This window comes from Rhinolophus sinicus, linkage group LG09 (genome assembly GCF_036562045.2).
Source record: "Rhinolophus sinicus isolate RSC01 linkage group LG09, ASM3656204v1, whole genome shotgun sequence".
Lineage (NCBI taxonomy): Eukaryota > Metazoa > Chordata > Mammalia > Chiroptera > Rhinolophidae > Rhinolophus > Rhinolophus sinicus.
In genome coordinates, this window is record NC_133758.1 from 77,162,386 (window position 1) to 77,180,931 (window position 18,546).

Below are 18,546 nucleotides of genomic sequence, written 5' to 3' on the forward strand. Positions count from 1 at the left end.
TGCTTTTAAAAGTCACAACTGTGTATCGGCAGTATCTTCAATTCTATCCACCCTTAGTTATTATCACATAGAAAAATTTCAACATAATTTGTTAATGATAAATATGGCATTCTGTGTTAATAAATTTTTGTGTATTCAGTACAAGGAAGGAAAGAAGGAAGGAAGGAAAGAAAGGAGGAAAAGAGGGAAGGCAAGAAAGAAAAGAGGAAGGAAGGGTAAAGGAAAAGAATAGAAAGAAGGATGAAGGGGCAATTTAATCATGATGACTCAGGTTGAAAAATTTCATATAATTCAAAAGGAATTGAAGAGGAATTAACATTAAAACCAATCTCTACAAAGAAGTTGACTTATTAAATATAGGTATATATGCTATAAAATTGTATTTTGTTATCTTTTGCATATATATATATGTGTGTGTGTATGTATATATCATCAAAAATATCATATTTTTGCTCTATTTGGGCATGTTGTCATTTTGACCTGCTTTCTTTACATAAAACTGTCAATGCTTTATATAAAAATGTCAATATCCAAAATTAAATACAATTTTGTTTTTAAAGAGTGATTATGTCCACAAATAAAGCAGTGTCTAATATAACACAACTAAAATGACAGAGTAATAAATTACTTTATGCAATTTCTAAAATAATTTAATAGATTGATACTTACCAGAATATCTTTCCCAGCCCACTTGCATTCATCCCTTCTGGTGTAAGATACTGGCCACACAATCTAAGGGCAGAGAAGAAACATTCTTTTATGCCAATTAAGTTCTGTTAATACTACATCCAACATTATAATCTGTTAGACCAATTTGGGGCAACTGAGATAAAGTAAGTTTCAGAAGCATTGTGGTGGAAGGAGACTTTCAAGTTTAGACTGTGGAGTGGCATCAGTTAATTGGCACAAACTTAAATCATTCATTCTCCATGTACCCATTAGGCTTTGCTGTATGTAAAAGCTGAGCAACACAGAAATTCATGTACTCAATTCAGGCACACCTTGCTTTATTGAGCTCTGCTTTATTATGCTTCACAGGTGTTGAGTTTTTTACAAATTGAAGACAAGACCCTCCACCAACAAAATGGTTTTGACTCCCTTTACTGTGATAGTCGCTTTATTATAGTGGTCTGGAACCCAACCGGCAATATCGCTGAGGTATGCCTATAGATCTAAGTAAGCAGCCTGCAGTGGAAAGAAATATAAGGCAGGTTGGGAGAGGGAGATCATCTTGGGAGGATGTGAGAATCTACTGAAGAGACATATAAGTAGGCACAGAATATGGTTTATATCCTTCTAAATGAGTCATTCTTTATTGAGAAATAATGATTTTTGAAATCTTAACATTGGGTGCTCTGGATCCATTTATCTAATCTGAATCTCAACACTACATGCTAGAATGAGCAACTGAAAGGTTAGAAGAACACATCTTAGGAAGCAGTCTCCCCGCCCCCACCCCAGGGAAAATAGATAACTATAGTTTTATCTCACTTTCTGGAGATACAGGAGGAAATGAAGAAATAAATTGATAGCTTTTACAAAAATCACCCTCCCCTCAGTAGGCAACACAGACTAATTGATAAATAATTGTTTGTGTTTTCAACCCTAATATTTGGCCTTCATCCTTCCAGAGGTTCCTATGAATACAGTTACAGTAGTAAATAAACCAAGGTGTTAACTCGTGGCTTAGAGAATTGTGGGTACATTTTCCCTCAATAATATTAATGCATATAACTTCATCTAAATTCTAATATTAAATTTTACAGTTTCCCTCAGCAATTCCAACGACTCTTATCTGTAGTGGGGCAGAACATTTTTTTTAATTCATTTTTCTTTTCTAGTAACATTAGTTAATTTCAGAAAAAAAATGTTATATGTACAAGAAATATCCAGAGATGGTGGTGGTTAATCATTCCCGCCTGCTAAAAAGCTTTTAGTCTCAAAATGATTGATTATCATTCATTTGGGAATCTCTAGATAATTCAGCATAAATGGCCATAAACTTGGACAAAGTTTGTGATATTCAGTCTACGAAATTAAAAAGCAAAATACAACACATTTATGAACAAGAATTTAGGACACATTGAAATAACCTATGATGACATAACAAATGTATTTCAGGTCCATGTCACAATTATAAAAGCCCTAACAATTTTTGGATATGCAACATTTTTACTATTTGAAGCTCTTAATTTATATATATATATATTTTTTTTCTTTTTCATGTGCTTTCTTTTCATGTATGTCTGTGTATGTAAATTAAAACTATTATTTGACTTGTTCCACAAATTTATTTACAAAGTAGTCACATAGTACAAAACATCCAAGAATAGTAAATGCCATGTCCTTGCAGTTATCAGTACCCTGAATCCTGATTACTATTCCATAGGTTCCATAGCCCTATCGTTACACTGGCTATGGAAAGGCCAAATAATCTGTTCTTACCTAAAGTTTACAAAGGAAGAAGATCAAATATAAATTTTCTCTGAGACACAACAATAATAATATATAGCAAATCTAAAATTATTCAGCTTTCCAGCTAGATTGTACAAAAATCACAGATAACTAAAACAATTATTTAATTAAAAAGACAGTTTTTTTTCCTGTTTAATTTGCTCATTTATTCTGTTCTTTAGACTCCACATATAAGTGAGATCATATGGTATTTGTCTTTCTCTGACTGACTTATTGCACTTAGCACAATGTTCTCTATGTCCGTCTATATCTTTGCAAATGGTAATATTCCATTCTTCTTTATGGCCAACATATCAATCCAGAGAAACCCAAAATGCTAATTCAAAAAAACATATGCACCCCTATGTTTATTGCAGTGCTAATTACGATAGACAAGACATCGAAACAACCAAAATGTCCATCAATAGACGACTGGATTAAAAAACTGTGGTACATTTATGCAATGGAGTATTACAGGTTGTTTGTTCATAGTTTCCTACATCTTGATTGCTGTGTTGAGACAGTATGGGACTCATTCTGTAATTCCTTTCTTATGTGAAATATTAATATAATCTATTTTTTATAACATGCTAAATTCTCTCATACTTAGACGGGTGTGTATACTTTCAATTCTCCAGAGATCCAGGATAAAACATATAGGATATACATGTAACTTAAAAATCTGGCATGAATAAAATAAATTTTGACTAAGAAAATTCTCTTTTGGAAAGTAATTTAATGAGGATAATTATAAATCAGTGGAATGAATGTGTGTGTGTGTGTTTTCAAACAGTATCCATTGTTCATTTCTATGAAGAATAATTCCTAACTTTTTGATTAGATTTGTTAACCTGTTGATATTTTTTATTCTTTGTCCAAAAATTTCTCAGTTAACTAGCAATGCCTAAATTTATTATCCTTATATTCAATGTGCTTCATGATCTATTTTATACTTTCCCTTCTTTATGCTTCTATGGCTCTACACATGGCAGCCCCTCTTAATTAATTATTTAATAAGCATTTATTCCTTCAAGTGATTGTACCTTTATCAAGGCCAAAAATCTTTCCATGGTTCTTCCAAGCCTAAGAATGTGTTTTTGTATCTAACAAGGATTGGCCGAGTATTTACCTTTATGTTCATGTATCTTGAATATCATTTTGTAAATTCCTCAAGAATTATGACACACTATAGTATCCCCTATATAGTTTATCAGAATAGTAAATGCTTATGAAAAAGTTGCTTAATAACACTACACATAGATTAAAAAGAGCATTTACAGACAAATATATAGCAACAAATCTTTAAGTAAATTGTATTTACTCTTAGAATGAGTGTGATGTAATTAAGATTAAATAATATGGTTGGAAGGGGATGTTTAAAAATTAGAAATAGGTCTCCCGTTGCTACAATAATGATTTAAAACTCAAGAGCAGGAGCTATAACAAGAACACTATGACATTGGGCAAGTCACCTAATTTTAATTAATTCTTCAGCATATATTTATTACACGTGTATGGGTAGAAGATACTGTGATATACCCAGGGCATACACATGGCTTTAGAATTTTTCTCACCTATAAAATTGTAGGTTGTATTACATGATAATTTAATTATTTTCAATTTTAGAACCAATTGAATATATAAACCAAATTAAAAATATTTATTCAGAAAAAAATATTAAATACATTAAATATATATTCTGAAGTGATATGTGCTCATATATTGTATATCTATATGTCTCTTTCTCTGTGTGTGTATATATATATATATACACACACACATATTTATAGACATACATATGAATTTTACAAAGTGATAAAAATGTTATAAACATTCAAAATTTAAACCGGCATAATCTGCTATTATTAAAATATCAATTATTTTTTTAATTATCTTAGATTTTTCACTTATTTTGTAATGGATGACTTCTCTTAATTTTGTCCAATCTCTTACAGTTTATAAGAATTTGAGGCATACTACTTTAAAGCCCCGAGTCTTAAGAAGTAAAACTAACCTACATAAATACTGAAGTATATGTACTCTAAAAAGCATGTTATACTAGCACTTTTGTAAATATTCTTGCGTAAAGATCTTTGTTTCTCAGAGAATTAAGACTAGAAAAATTGACTAAAAAAATGGTTGACTTAGATTATAGCATATAGAGTCAGTAGCAGAATTTAGACTGATATGTCAATCCATTTTTGTTTTCCAAACTGTACAGTTTGTTAATTAAATAGGCCAGAAACACAATAAAGAATACGGATAAAACTCATAGACTGAAAGACTCTAAATGACCGCATTTGCAAAAACCTAACACTGAAAATTGATGTTCCAGATTAGGGTTTGGCAAACTTTTTATTTAAAAGTCCAGAGAGTAAATATTTTGGACTTTGTGAGCCAGATGATGTCTATCACAACTACTCAATTCTGCAACTGTAGAATAAAAGAAGACGATATGTAAGTGACTGAGTGTCTGTTTTCCAGTAAACATTATTTACACAGTTGATATACCAGATTAAGTATGTGTATAATGATTGATGCACTCTGCATTTACTGGCAGTATGGAGAGATGTATACATTTATAGATTGGTATATGCACACACGCATATAGTATACACATACATACATATTATATATACATATTACATACGTATATATGTGTGTATATATATATATATATCACACTTGGTGATGAAATCAATTATGATATATTTCTATAATGGTTCAGGTATTTACTTGTATGCAGGAAAAATGATATAACTATGAAAGGATAGACTGAAGTTAGTATTGCTTATTGATCATTGAAAATACTGTAGTTTCTTCCTTGAAGAGTTTTATGGTATATTGCATCCATTGATTTGTGATAGTCAAATCAATGCATTATTTTTATTTGCATTTGAAAATATAAAGTATAAATTTAAACAATTTTTCAGTTGTCACACTGTTATATAGCTAGAGAATTCTATATAACTTGAGATGCTTCAAAAGAACTACAGTGCATATATTAGAATAAAGATACCTTTTGAAAATCCTTGATATTAACCAGGTTGAATGAAAATATGTGATCCTTTGCTCCAACATACAGCCTGCTCCGTTCCTCATCCAAAAGGAAGGTATGATAACTGGAGCTGTTGGCCAAGCCATTGAAAGTGATAACATTGTTGGATTCCAACATTTCTGCAAGGTAACAAAGCAAGACATTGGGTGTTAATCTGAGGTTAATCTGCTCCTACATGAGCACAGATTAATGGTGCGTGGTGATTTGACTACTGCCTGCTGTAGTCACCAATCATTAGTTTCTCTTCATGGTACTAAGAAATATACAGGAACCATTTTGTTTGTTTGTTTGTTTGTTTGTACATTTCATTGACGTGGGAGTTATCAGTTTGCTGATATCATACTCAAGACCATAAACTCCTATAGAAGAGAGGGAGAGAAAACCTTGTCTATACAACTGGGCTAGTGGAATATATTTGCAGTTAGTGATGGATTAGAATGGTCAGCATTGTATATAAAATGTCTTTAATTTTACAAAGACTTGATTAAGTAGCTTCATTTGCTCCAAGTCATTAGCTAGGAAGAAAAGTATAGGGGCCAACAGAGCAGAGGTCATGTAGGGAAACTTTATTTAATCTTCTAGGTTGTTTGAAGTCTCTTTGTATTGCCTGCAGAATTTTAATATATCTTTTTGACCATTAAATCTACTCCATTATTTAAATTATTTGCAATATTTTATAACTGACATATATAAAGAAGCTAAGTTGGGCTTTCATGAAAACATGAATTAAATTAATTTTACTATCTGACCTCAATTTTTCAGTTTGTTATCGCTCTCCAAATGGCTTTTACTGTGACTGGGCAAATACTGAAGTTTTAGACCTATATACTTTAAGTGAGAAAAATATGTTTAGATAAAAATACCATTAATTGTAAGTCCACTTTTGCAGAGAAAGGTAATTGTTGATAATCACCAAAGAGGTTTTCTTTAAATAACTGGTTCAATTGAAATTATACCAGGGGTGCCAAAAAAATGTATACACATGACCTGTATTCATCTTTTGTTATCGGTATATATTGAGCATTACAATTTTAATATAGTTGTTTCCTTTCTTAAAATGTGTATATATATTTTTTGGTACCCTCTGTATATATATTGCACCCCCCCACAGGGATAGAAATTCTCCAAAATTGTGTCTTGAATCGATGAATCAGATTTTTCCAGTGCACACATAATGGAACCCTTTCATTCATAAAATGGAGAATGTGTCTTCCAAGAACAGGAAGTGGAAATGCAGTTCCCTCCTCCATCTTAGCCCTGATTCCAGGACATTAGCCATTTGATGAATTGCCTTGATTAACCTATTTCTCCTACTCCCTTTTCCATCTTATCAAAATAAATATTTCAATAGAGGATAGAGTTCAAACGCTTTAACTTAGCATTAAAGGTTGGGTGACCATCTTCTGAGTTTAGACTCTACCTCAGCACTGCTCCTCAAGTCCTCTAGCCTGCAGGAAAATGCTCTGTAGTTGTCCACTTTTTAGCCATTGCCGCCATTGTTCTTAATATCTACCACTGTATGGCACCTTGCAAAATATCGACTCTTTATCAGCTAGTTCAAAATGCAACCTCCAATAAATTCTCATAGAAGTAATTTCTTTGCAATATTTTGCTTGAGTTACTCTTACAACTTGTATCACACTGTCAGTTATTACAATCATTTACATAAGTGACTTATCTACTAGAATTAGCATTCCCTCATGTCAGGAAATATGTAATTAATAGCTCATCATCCATAACTCACATGGTTTCTTTTTCATATTACCAGGTCAATAATATTAAATTGAATGTCTATGTATCTATCTACGTATGACTTGATCTAGCCACCACTCTATCTATCAATTTATCCATCTTATACAGAAAATTACATGAATTGTTAACAAGCTGTTAAAAGATGCTTTCAAATTTCTTAATGAGAAACAGTACAATACTAAGCGACCCCCACCTCCACCAAAAGAAAAGGAAGGGAAAGAAGGGAAAGAAGGGAAGGAAGGGAAGGGAGAAATAGACCAAGGGAAACAGTTTCATTTATGTGGGTCATGCCTGAAATAAGAGGTGTTAGTCTCCAGAGAAAAAGAACAGAGAATCTTCTATATAACATCTGAATTTAAATGTCATTCCTTTCACCAGTGTCCAAATGATTGGAAAGAATCATTGCTACAGAGTGTTGGTACAAGACTGGAATTTCAGGTGCTCTGAGCTGTGTGAGGATGAAAAGGGTTACTATGAGAGGTAGGGGCTATGTCACCAGATAATGTTCATGTATTGACTGAATGGCTGTTTAAGGAGAGCTGTTCATCAAATAGACTAGATGCCCTCTACTTTACTTTTTCTTACAATTCTAAACTCTATAATTCTACTCTAATACAGAGAGACCAAAGTATAGGTAGATAGGCAAACTAAAAAAAAAAGAAAAAAAAGAAAGAAAGAAAAGCCAGCCAAGTCTAAACCAAGACAACTACATAGAAATAATAATCAATGGAAAGGTCATCTAAAAGACACACAAAAAATTTTAGTTGAAAATGCATAGAAAACTACATAAGGGAGTGCTATGCATCAAGTGGAAGAAGAAGTTATAGGAAGACAGATACTACTACAGCTATAAAACATTGAGTCATCCAGTTATATAGGTAAGTACACTACCATCACCACAGTACTTACTAGATGTGCAAACTAGAATGAGTTCCTTACATTACTTGGGCCTCAGTTTTTGGAAGATGGGGTTAATAATATATCTTCCAAGAGTTATTGCAAAAGTGAAATTAGATAATTCATCTAAAATACCTAGAATCATAATTGGCAGAGTAGGCACTTAATTAAAGGTTACTTGTTTCTGTAAGTAGAGATTCAATATTAGTATTTTTGATCTTCTTAAGCAGAATTAGACAATTAGGATCCAGATGGAGGAGAATGAAAAACTATTTTTCTACCTACCTTACCAAATGTGATAACTTATTAACATACCGATAATTTATATGAAGGGATAAAATAGGAGAAGCATGCTCTTTGATTTACATTAATATTAAATATCATAGTCATTTTAAGAACAGGAAAATATTATTTTTGTTCACTGATTTCTGTATCCTGAATTATAAATAACAACTAAGATTTTCTATATTATAATTCCAAACAATGAAAATATTCATCTAATTGAAAAATATGCTACAGGTTGAATTCCGTAAATTAGTTCAGGGAGAATTATTGGTTCCAAGGTACAGACAACTTAGAGAAGTCTTTAGTGGTTTTTGTTGAAATCACTCTGGAAACAAACTACACTTAAAAAAAAACAAAAAAACAAAAACAAACAAACAAAAAAACATGTTATGGATGGATCATTTCATTTTAAAAAAAAGGTAATATTTTCCTGGAGTATGGGTTAGCAGCTGTTTTCCATTGCTTTCAAATGTATTTTAACTTTGCCTCATCATTTTAATTTCTTTAGAAGTTCCTCTCTTTGGGGGACTCTTTACATTGCTTTAAAACTGAGAGAAGAGTCTTTTTGAAACCCTCATGGCAGTGAGCCATAGCAAATTCTGGATTGCTTAGGTTATCTCACCACTTTCCAGGGCAAAATACATAGCTTCAAATCAGAGACCTGTTCTCTAAATCTAGATCTCATATTCTTTAATATGTTTTCCTTATTTAAATTTATGATTTTGTTTTTCCTATATGTAGACACATTCAGCTGAAATCGGTATGAAATAACTTGATTCTACTCCTTCACAAGTTTAGGTGTTTATTTTCAGTGTCTATTAGGAAACATCACCATGACATAAACTGGCATGGGAACTAAAATAAATATTCAGTAATGTGAAATGCTTAATATTCCATTACATTTCCACATCTTGCCTATGCTCATAAACAGTGAAACAACAACACGCATTATTTTAAAGAACAACCTAAATTTCTATAGAATCAATTGGACTACAATGAATCCTCATAGACCAAAAACATGTAAAGGCACTAATTCATTTTGAGTGTAATTCAATTTTTCTCTGGTTGAGACATTACTTCAACTTCTACATGCCATGTCAACCATAAAGAGAAGTAAATGCAGGATTATAATCAAAAGTGCCATAAAGAAAGCTCTCTTTAATGAACTATGTATTCTTAAAAGTGAACTGTGATTAAACATTCTGTTTACTCCAGATTCACCAACTGATTTAGTGTTTCTGTGATTTGCGTAATGACAAAATAGATGATATACTGATCATGTAGTAAAGCAAATAGTTTGTGCTGAATAAATGCTAATTATTACCACCACTGTCATTGTGATATAAGACAATGTAGACAGTAAGCTTAAGTTATAGATGTTCTGAAAGGAAACATCAATTCACATAATTTCAAGCAGCAGTGTGGTCAATTATGAATAGACTGCACTCTCTTGTGATGTAGTTCCAAAAAGTAGTCTTATGGAATTCCAGACACTTACATATAAAGTCCATTTGATAGACTTCCTTTCAATCTAATAACATACAGCAAAAGAAGAAAATAAATTATAATTGGTGTGCTCTTTAATCAGAATATCCTACTAAATAATCAGGGGAGAAGAACCATGATTTTTTCTAATGAGTAAATTCTAATTTTCATTCTCCTTATTTATACATTTTGTCTATTTCCCTTGAATTTATCATGACCTCTAATGAAGCTTTATTTGAATAAACAGAAAAATAATGGTAGCAATCATTATTACTAGTACATTGTTTGAGATATTTTGACTTTGGGTGGTGAACACACAAAGCAATATACAGATAATGTACTATAGAAATGTATAGTTGAAACTTATATAATTTTATTAACCAATATAACCCCAATAAATTTAATAAAATGTAAAAAATATATCAAAATTATTGCATATACTAATATTCTTCTTATATATTTATTTTATTACATGAAAAGAAAACAAAAGATAGAAAAATTTACATCAAAACCATACATGACTAGCCATCTCCATGTAATACAGTTGTATGGTTCCTATAGTGTTATGATTATATTTAGGATAAACACATATTTATATAGATATTTACACAGTACAATGTAATGTAATCAGATTTTCAAAAGGCAATGAGATGAATACTGATTTCTAGAGTGCAAGACTGCCTAGAACCAGACTTTTTACAGGATGGAAAACTCCTGTATACTTGACTTCAAACCCAAACTACAGCCACCCTGTTCTTTATGTTTCTGCCTCCCATTATATTTCTTTCTCTCCCTCCCTCCATCCCTTCTTCCCTCCCTCTCTCTCTCTCCTCCTCTATCTCTCTCTCAAGTTTTATGGCATGAAAAGTAATAGGACCCTACCAATTGCTGAACTCAAACACATTGCCTGTATTCATTGATGGCTTTAGATTTATGTCCTTTTTCCATTACTTGAACTTTTCAAAGAACACTTAAAGATCCCATTGAAAGTAGTCAAAGGCTATTTCATCAAGTTCCAGAATTTTAGATCCCATATTTTAGTGCTTCCTATATTATTTTTTTTAAGTGTCATACACCAAAAATATTTCCAAAAGCAAAATTAGGCTAGGCTGAAATAAAATGTGGCAACTTTTTATTGATTATAAAAACAAAACACCAAAGCACATACTATTTGCTATCATAATCACTTCATACAAAAAGAAGGAAGCATGCCATTTAACTAACAAAAAGGGCAGAAAGGACAAACACATACACAAAGAATCATCTTTAGAGATGAATATATTTACACTGTGGAAAAACTCACCCTATTTTTCTCACTTTATTTTTATTTCATCAAGGACTTATTACACAGAAGGGAAGTTCTTTCCTCAGACATGTTTGAAAAGTGCTGCTCTAAAGATAAACTGTGTGAATGATGAACTCCTAGAATTTCTGGCCAGTGCATCTTGTCATGGCATAGATACAGTCAACATTAGTGGGTTTCTATATGCTTTTATTTATTTGGTGATACTGAGCATAGTCTCTCAATTTGCAGTTTGGTAAGCGTTTTTCAAATATATTTAGAAAAATCTATTTTCTAAATTCAATAGCAGTAAACACACAAAATGTGCATCAAGTTTACATATCCTGGCCTGAAGTTAACTTCTATTTTAACTACTTTTTCCAACATGTGCCAGAACCAACAAAACTCTATAAAACACAACCTCACCACCTCTGCCTTGAACATTTCTCCAAGTTTTTCTTCCAACTTATTTATTTGCCTTTGATGATGGTCTGATCTCTAATGTCTTCATCACATTGAATTTATGTCAGGACACTCCTCTGCCAGATGCTTCTCATTTGTAGTTGATGTGAATTACCAGCTTTTTGACTTGGATGGACTTCCTGGTCAAGGTACAAGGTGCCCCAAATTCAGCTTTGGACAACTAAAAATCCATTCCCAGCCCAGCTCTACACTCCTAGACCCCACTCAATACACAAGTGCCCTGAACTACATTGTCAGAGAGAGACGATGCATTTCCCCTAAAACATGCTTGTAAAACATCAAGAGCAAGCCTGTGATATTAATCTGCGTTCCATTTTTTATAATGTGAAAAAATACATGTTTACAATTTAATGTGATGATTCAGATTTTTATTATGTAATGCAGTCATGCAAATCCTAAATTGACAAACACATATCCTGTCCTCATTATGTGTAAAACACAGGCATTGGCTAAGATATTTGTGGAGTGTAAAGATTCATAAAAATCTCTATGGAAAGTTACACAAATGCCATTAGAAAAGCAAAATCTAAATGAACAACACAACAAAGAGATTAATAAGAACTGAGGAAACTGTCAGGAAGAAACAGTGAGTGCCACAAGGAGAAGTGAATAATCCTTGGAGAAAGGGGTTGGCAATTAAACTTGGTGTTAAAAAATGTATAGGACTTTCGCCTGCAGAAATAGGTCAAGCATTACATGTAGAGGATGTGAATAAAGACCAGGAGATAAAAATAAGGGAAAATACAAGAGACAGACATTTTAAATGTCTACTATGTGCCAAAAACTGCTGAATGTTTATATTCATTTAAGACTCACAATAACCTAGTGAGGTGGAAATTTTCATTCCCATTTATTCTCATGAAGAAATTAACTCAGACATTGGAAATATACTAGGTCATAGAGCTGGTGTGATGTAGAGTGAAGATATCCACTTTGCTTTGACACTGGAGGGCTGGCTCTTTATATCTTACCCTGTACTACTTTTAAGAGGGTAGAATTTTTGAGAATACTAAGAACTGATTGTTGAGAAGAATGTGAGAACTGTAAGAATACATTTTGGGGAATACAAAGGCCTGGTAGTTGAGAAGATTTGTTACCTCTTACTATCACATAACTTGCCTTACTTAGGAGTCTCTTAAATATTTATATTATTCTATTTGCCTTATATTTGGTCCTTTTACACAATAACAACTCCGTGGGTAATCTTATCTGCAACTATGGCTTTTGTTACTAGCAGTATTTTGACATGTCTCAAATGTATACCTTCCAAGACAGATTTCCCTCCAAAGACCAAACAAAGATTTACTAGAAACCTGTATTTAGATATTGAACAAATATCTGAGTCCACATGACTTGAACAGAACTCACTCGCTTTTCTTTTTTTCCATTACTGACATCATCACCTTTCTGTATGTTTTAAAACTGGTTGCAAATACCACTCATCCAAAGAATCATACAAACCTGATCCTCTTCAGTATCCACAGATTCAGTCTATCACTTCAGTTTTGTTTTACACTGTAACAACTTATCCTATATTTTCTTTTTCTTATATACTCACTGTCACTGTCATAGTTCAATTCCTCATAATTTCTTCCCTTGATTATTATAATTATCTTCTAACAGAATTCCCTCTCTAGGTTTACATCAATAAACAATGTTATGCACTGCCTCCAGAATAATCTTTCTACAAAATAAACATGACTTTCTTCTGGTAAATTTGAGAGAAAAGTCACTTTTACTCTATTCCTTTTCCTTGAATCTCATAATAAAAAGGAAAGAAAGAAAGAAAGAAAGAAAGAAAGAAAGAAAGAAAGAAAGAAAGAAAGAAAGAAAGAAAGAAAGAAAGAAGAAAAGGAGGCAAGAACATAGAGGAAAATACCCATATTAAATAAAGAGAGGGAACAATACGAATGGAATATCAAGTCACAGATTATTAAGAGAATATATCCAATATAGTAAAGCCTGAAACATTTTGATATAGAATGTTGAAATCTGGCACATATCCATATATTCCTATTCCAGGTAGGATAGAATTAGTAATCAAAGGGTTATAAATTGCAAAATTTGCATTTGCAAATGCTTTATTACAGTAACTCTAGGAGTCTATATGACTGGAAAATTATTGAAAAATGTCCATAAAGTAGAAGTACAGCTAATGTAGAAAGGCATGATCAACATCATTATTATAACTAACACTTGCAGGCCAAGTACTGTTTTAATCTCACACACACACACACACACACACACACACACACACACACACTAAATATCCTTTTACTAAAGGAAACAACTGTAATAAAGTACAGTGAAAGCAGGAGAGGAAGGTGTGAACACTCTACAAAATGTTTTTGATAGTGTTTCCCAACAATCTCATCAATCACAAAAATATGAAAGGATAAAGAATATATTTTCCTAGAAGAAAATATATTAAAGGTTTTGGAGCTTGTTTCCAAGTCAAAATAACTGTAGACTGTAAATTCCTCCAGCTCACTCCCTCACTATCAGGAGAAGGAGATAAAAAGTTCACCAAAATGCAATGCAGGAGCACAGGAAAGAAGAAGAATTGACCCGAGGAAGTGAGGGTTAATTCTGGTTGTCAAAGTTCCAAATTAAGTAACAAAATAAAAATTTTTTGAAAGAAGTGAAATTGATTAATGAGAAGATACCCTGTTTCCCCAAAAATAAGACCTCGTCGGACAATCAGCTCTAATGCGTTTTTGGAGCAAAAATTAATATAAGACCCGGTATTATATTAAATTATATTATATTATACCCAGGCTTATATTATATTATATTATATTATATTATATTATATTATATTATATTATTATATTATATTATATTATATTATATTATATTATATTATATTATATTATATTATATTATATTATATTATATTATATTATATTATATTATATTAAAGACCCAGTCTTATATTATAGTAAAATAAGACCAGGTCTTATATTAATTTTTCTCTAAAAGACGCATTAGAGCTGATTGCCCGGCTAGGTCTTATTTTCGGGCAAACACGGTAATCGGAATGAAACATAAATAAGAAATAAAACCTTAAAATAGACTTATATCTGCAGATTGAAATGTCACCATCTTCCAGGAAATTCTAATTTTATAGAGGGATCAATTATGAACTTACTATTAAAGGAAGGATATATTTGGACTACTTAAATAAAAAGCAAGTCATCTATAGAAAGGAAGGAATCAGACAGTGTTATTGCCAGAAGACAAAAAGAGGAATTTGTGAAAATATCCAGGTTAAAACAGGTGACTCAGTAAGTTTATACCCAGCAGATAGCCTTTCAGAAAAGAGGCAGTATCAACGTTAACAAATGTGCAAGGTTTAAGTGTACAGAACATTCATCCATTCAAGAAACTACAGCAAAAGCAATTTCATAATAATGCAATTCATTCAAACAAGGCATGGATCAAAATCAAGAGCACAGATATTACATCACTTGCCACTTTAAAACCTGCCTAGAAATTTCCAATGTCTGTTATTTGAGCCCTTTGTGTTTTCCACACTTACATATTTTGTGCATTCACCAATAGTGTATAAGTGTGTGTATACCTATATATACAATGATATGCAGATACACATATTTACACACACACACACACACACACACACACACACACACACACACAGAGGATTATTTTCAATTAACTCAGTGGCATGCTATCTATAGTCACCACAGCTTAGAACGCTCTCTATTCCCTAGGGTTCTCCATTTTCCACCCTCTCCTGCTTAGGTGAAACACTGATCAAACCTCTCCTGTGCCTTCTCGGACATTCTAAGGTACTGTGCATCATGCCCTCCTTTGTGAAACACAATGCCATGTACAAATGTAGTTTAATCAGTGCTTTATTTCTTTAGCGCCCTTTCTAGAATTAAAGTATGCTGCTTTTACTTATTTTTTATATTCCTGGTCCTGGAACCTTTTTCTAGCATATACCTAGTCCTGGAACATAGGAGCAAGTGTCTCAAACACTATTTGGAAAATCTTTTATTTGAAAAAAATGCAACAAAAACTCATAAAAAGTAAATGTAATAACAAATATCTAGAAAAAAAAATGTTGCACCATATATTGTACGTCAAATTATATACTGGCTTTTCTAGTTACACTGTACATTCAAATGACTAATAAAATTATGTAATCTAAACCCTAAATTATTTATAACATGGCTTTAAAATTGTAATAAAATAGCTAATTTTAAAAGTCTATGTACTAAGCACTGTTGTCATCATTTTACATATGCTAATTACATGGATAACGTTTTTTAGCGTTCTGTTTAACTAGAAATATTAATCACAAAAACTATTGCAATAGCAATAGTAAAACTATTTGAGTGCAACTGAAGACAGAATACCCATTAAACTATTGCTATAAACTAAATAAAGGAAGAATATATTTAGACTCCTTGAATAAAAAGCAAGTCAATAGTACTTGCTTTATAGTACTATAGCAATCATACTAAAAACTAGTTTATAGCAATAGTTTAACTGGTCCCCTATCTTTAATTTCTCTCAACTTTAATATATTCTTCAAGGCATCACTATACACAGTGACTTGATCATATTTTTTTTAAAATGTATACTTTTATTAAACAAAACAAAACAAACAAAACAAAAAACAAAAGAAGACTTTCACCTACCACCATTACCTTAACCCAATCTAATAAAAGTTGCAGTCCCAAATCTTCATTTGGTACCTTATTTTATAAGTTCCTGTTTGGTAACTGTTTCTATAAATTCCCACAATTTTATCAGAAATGGCCAATTTATACCTCTCTAATCCTGGCCTGCCCACTCTTGCTTCCAATTTATTTTCCCTGTTCTTGTGCTTCAAGGTACAATTAGAAACCATCTCTCCCATGAAAACCCTGAGAATTAGCAGATCTTACTTCTTCCTCTGATGCCCCACCGGCTTTGATCATAACACACATTAATCACATGCCACTCATTTGCATGGGCATTAGGGTATGTGCTTTAGTTCTCTAAAATAAAAATGGGCACAGTGCCATATGGGTCTAATTATATGTAAAGGAAATAGTTAACTAGATAATTAATTATTGAATTTGAAATCTAGAAAGATCTTTAGACTATAAGGTCTGTTTACTTCCATTTACAAAAAGATGTAAGTGAATTTTATCATAATAGTTGCAGAGGCCAGATTTAAATTCAGTTCTCTTGACTCTCAGTTCAATGCTCTTTCTAAATAAATTTCTAAGATAATGTGACTAATTTTTTCTCTTTATTTTTTGCTGCCTGATTCCTGATGTATAAAAGTTTCTGGTACAAATATATGTTCAAAAAATTGCAAACAATGTATAAAATAGCTAATTCATAATGTTAATTTTTACTTCATGGAAGAATAACAATGAGTTTAAATACAATTAACACATAAAGCAACTAAAAGTTTTAAGGTGGACAAAATGATCAATACAAATAGGCATTGCCATTGATCACTTTTTCTGTGCAAGATAATTAGTAAAAATGTAGAATTAACATATAGATCCTTGTTTTACAATTCATATTGGTTAATTTAGTGCTTTGAGTGATGGGCTAGTAATCGAGATATCAAAACTTTGTTTTTGATTGTCTTATATCTTAATTATTTATAAGGTTCCTTTACAGTCAGGTTTCTACTATCAATCAGCTCACCAGCAAGTATTCATTAAATGTCTATGAGTATGGTAAACATTGTATTATGATTAGCAAAGTTAACAAAAAAAAAAAAAAAAAAGAAAGAAAGGAAAGAAAGAAAAGGAGGCTTATCTTAATACAATTGAAAGTCTAGTTTTGCCCAAAGTCTTAGTCAATTATTTACATGTACCACAGCATATATTTCAGTGTGTTCTTTAAATAACTATCATATTCCACATGACTATAAAAAACAAATGTTTTCTGATATTTATAAATTGTATACTTTATTTTCTCAGTAACAAAACTGTGGAAAATATTCACATATGGAGAATCAAATAATTACACACCACTTAGTCACCCGCTATCTGCTGCATACTCCAACGATAAGAATTTTTTAAAAAATCTTTAAGAATGATTTATTTGAATTGTTCTAATGCTAAGCAATTTTTTTTCTTTGTATAGAAAAAATAAACTGAGTATTTCATCAGTACTGTTCTACAATAAGACATATTTATGAGAGGAAAGAAGTCTTCTTATTCACTGAAAAAAATGATACATGTGAGTGCAAACATACTAGAGAACATACTTATTTCAGTGTTCATGGGTATTCCTTTTTGATTGAGAAAATAATCTATTTAATTCTTAGAGTTGGAATGGAGAGAGTGGGTCACAACGAAACTCCAGGAGATCATATGCACATTCTCAAGAATCAATCAAGTAACCAAATCTGTGTGTGGCTGTAAGTAGGAATTACCCAACACTAGATTTGGCTGACAGAAGCTGTGCACTATATGTTTATGAAATGAGTGAATAAATGGATTTCTAATTAGTGGGATAAAATGGATATTTTTATGAATGTGTAATAGTACATGTGGGTTAGATAACTCATAACTTATCCTGCTGTCCTTTCTACTTCTAGTCTGTTCATTCTCTAAACTACATAGTGTCTAGATGCCACAAACATAGTTTAAGTTTGTCAGTTAAAGAACTAGAAGTTGTTGACCAGAGAGGTTATTTTAATGTCTCCTTTTCGGGGAGGAGGGGGAAAAGAGGGCATTCATATGACATTCATATGGCATGTCCTTCTTTAACTAGAATAGATACACTTTAATTACGCAGGCTTCTGGTGTATCCATAAAGAGATTTTGTTTGTATCAGATTTCCCTGCAGAGGGGTGTGAGGGAAATGA

The 18,546-nt window shown here is 31.8% G+C and overlaps 1 protein-coding gene across 6 annotated transcripts in view; it reads right to left on the reverse strand.

Moving 5' to 3' along the window:
* The window catches only part of SEMA3A (semaphorin 3A), a 457,743-nt gene that overhangs the window by 150,388 nt on the left and 288,809 nt on the right, over positions 1-18,546 (reverse strand). For all 6 annotated transcript variants that reach the window (XM_074340665.1, XM_074340664.1, XM_074340667.1 and 3 more), the window contains 2 exons: positions 5,474-5,631; positions 670-732 (listed from right to left, as the gene is read on the reverse strand). In XM_074340665.1, coding sequence (XP_074196766.1) covers positions 670-732; positions 5,474-5,631 — 221 coding nt within the window. The remainder of the gene's footprint in view (positions 1-669; positions 733-5,473; positions 5,632-18,546) is intronic.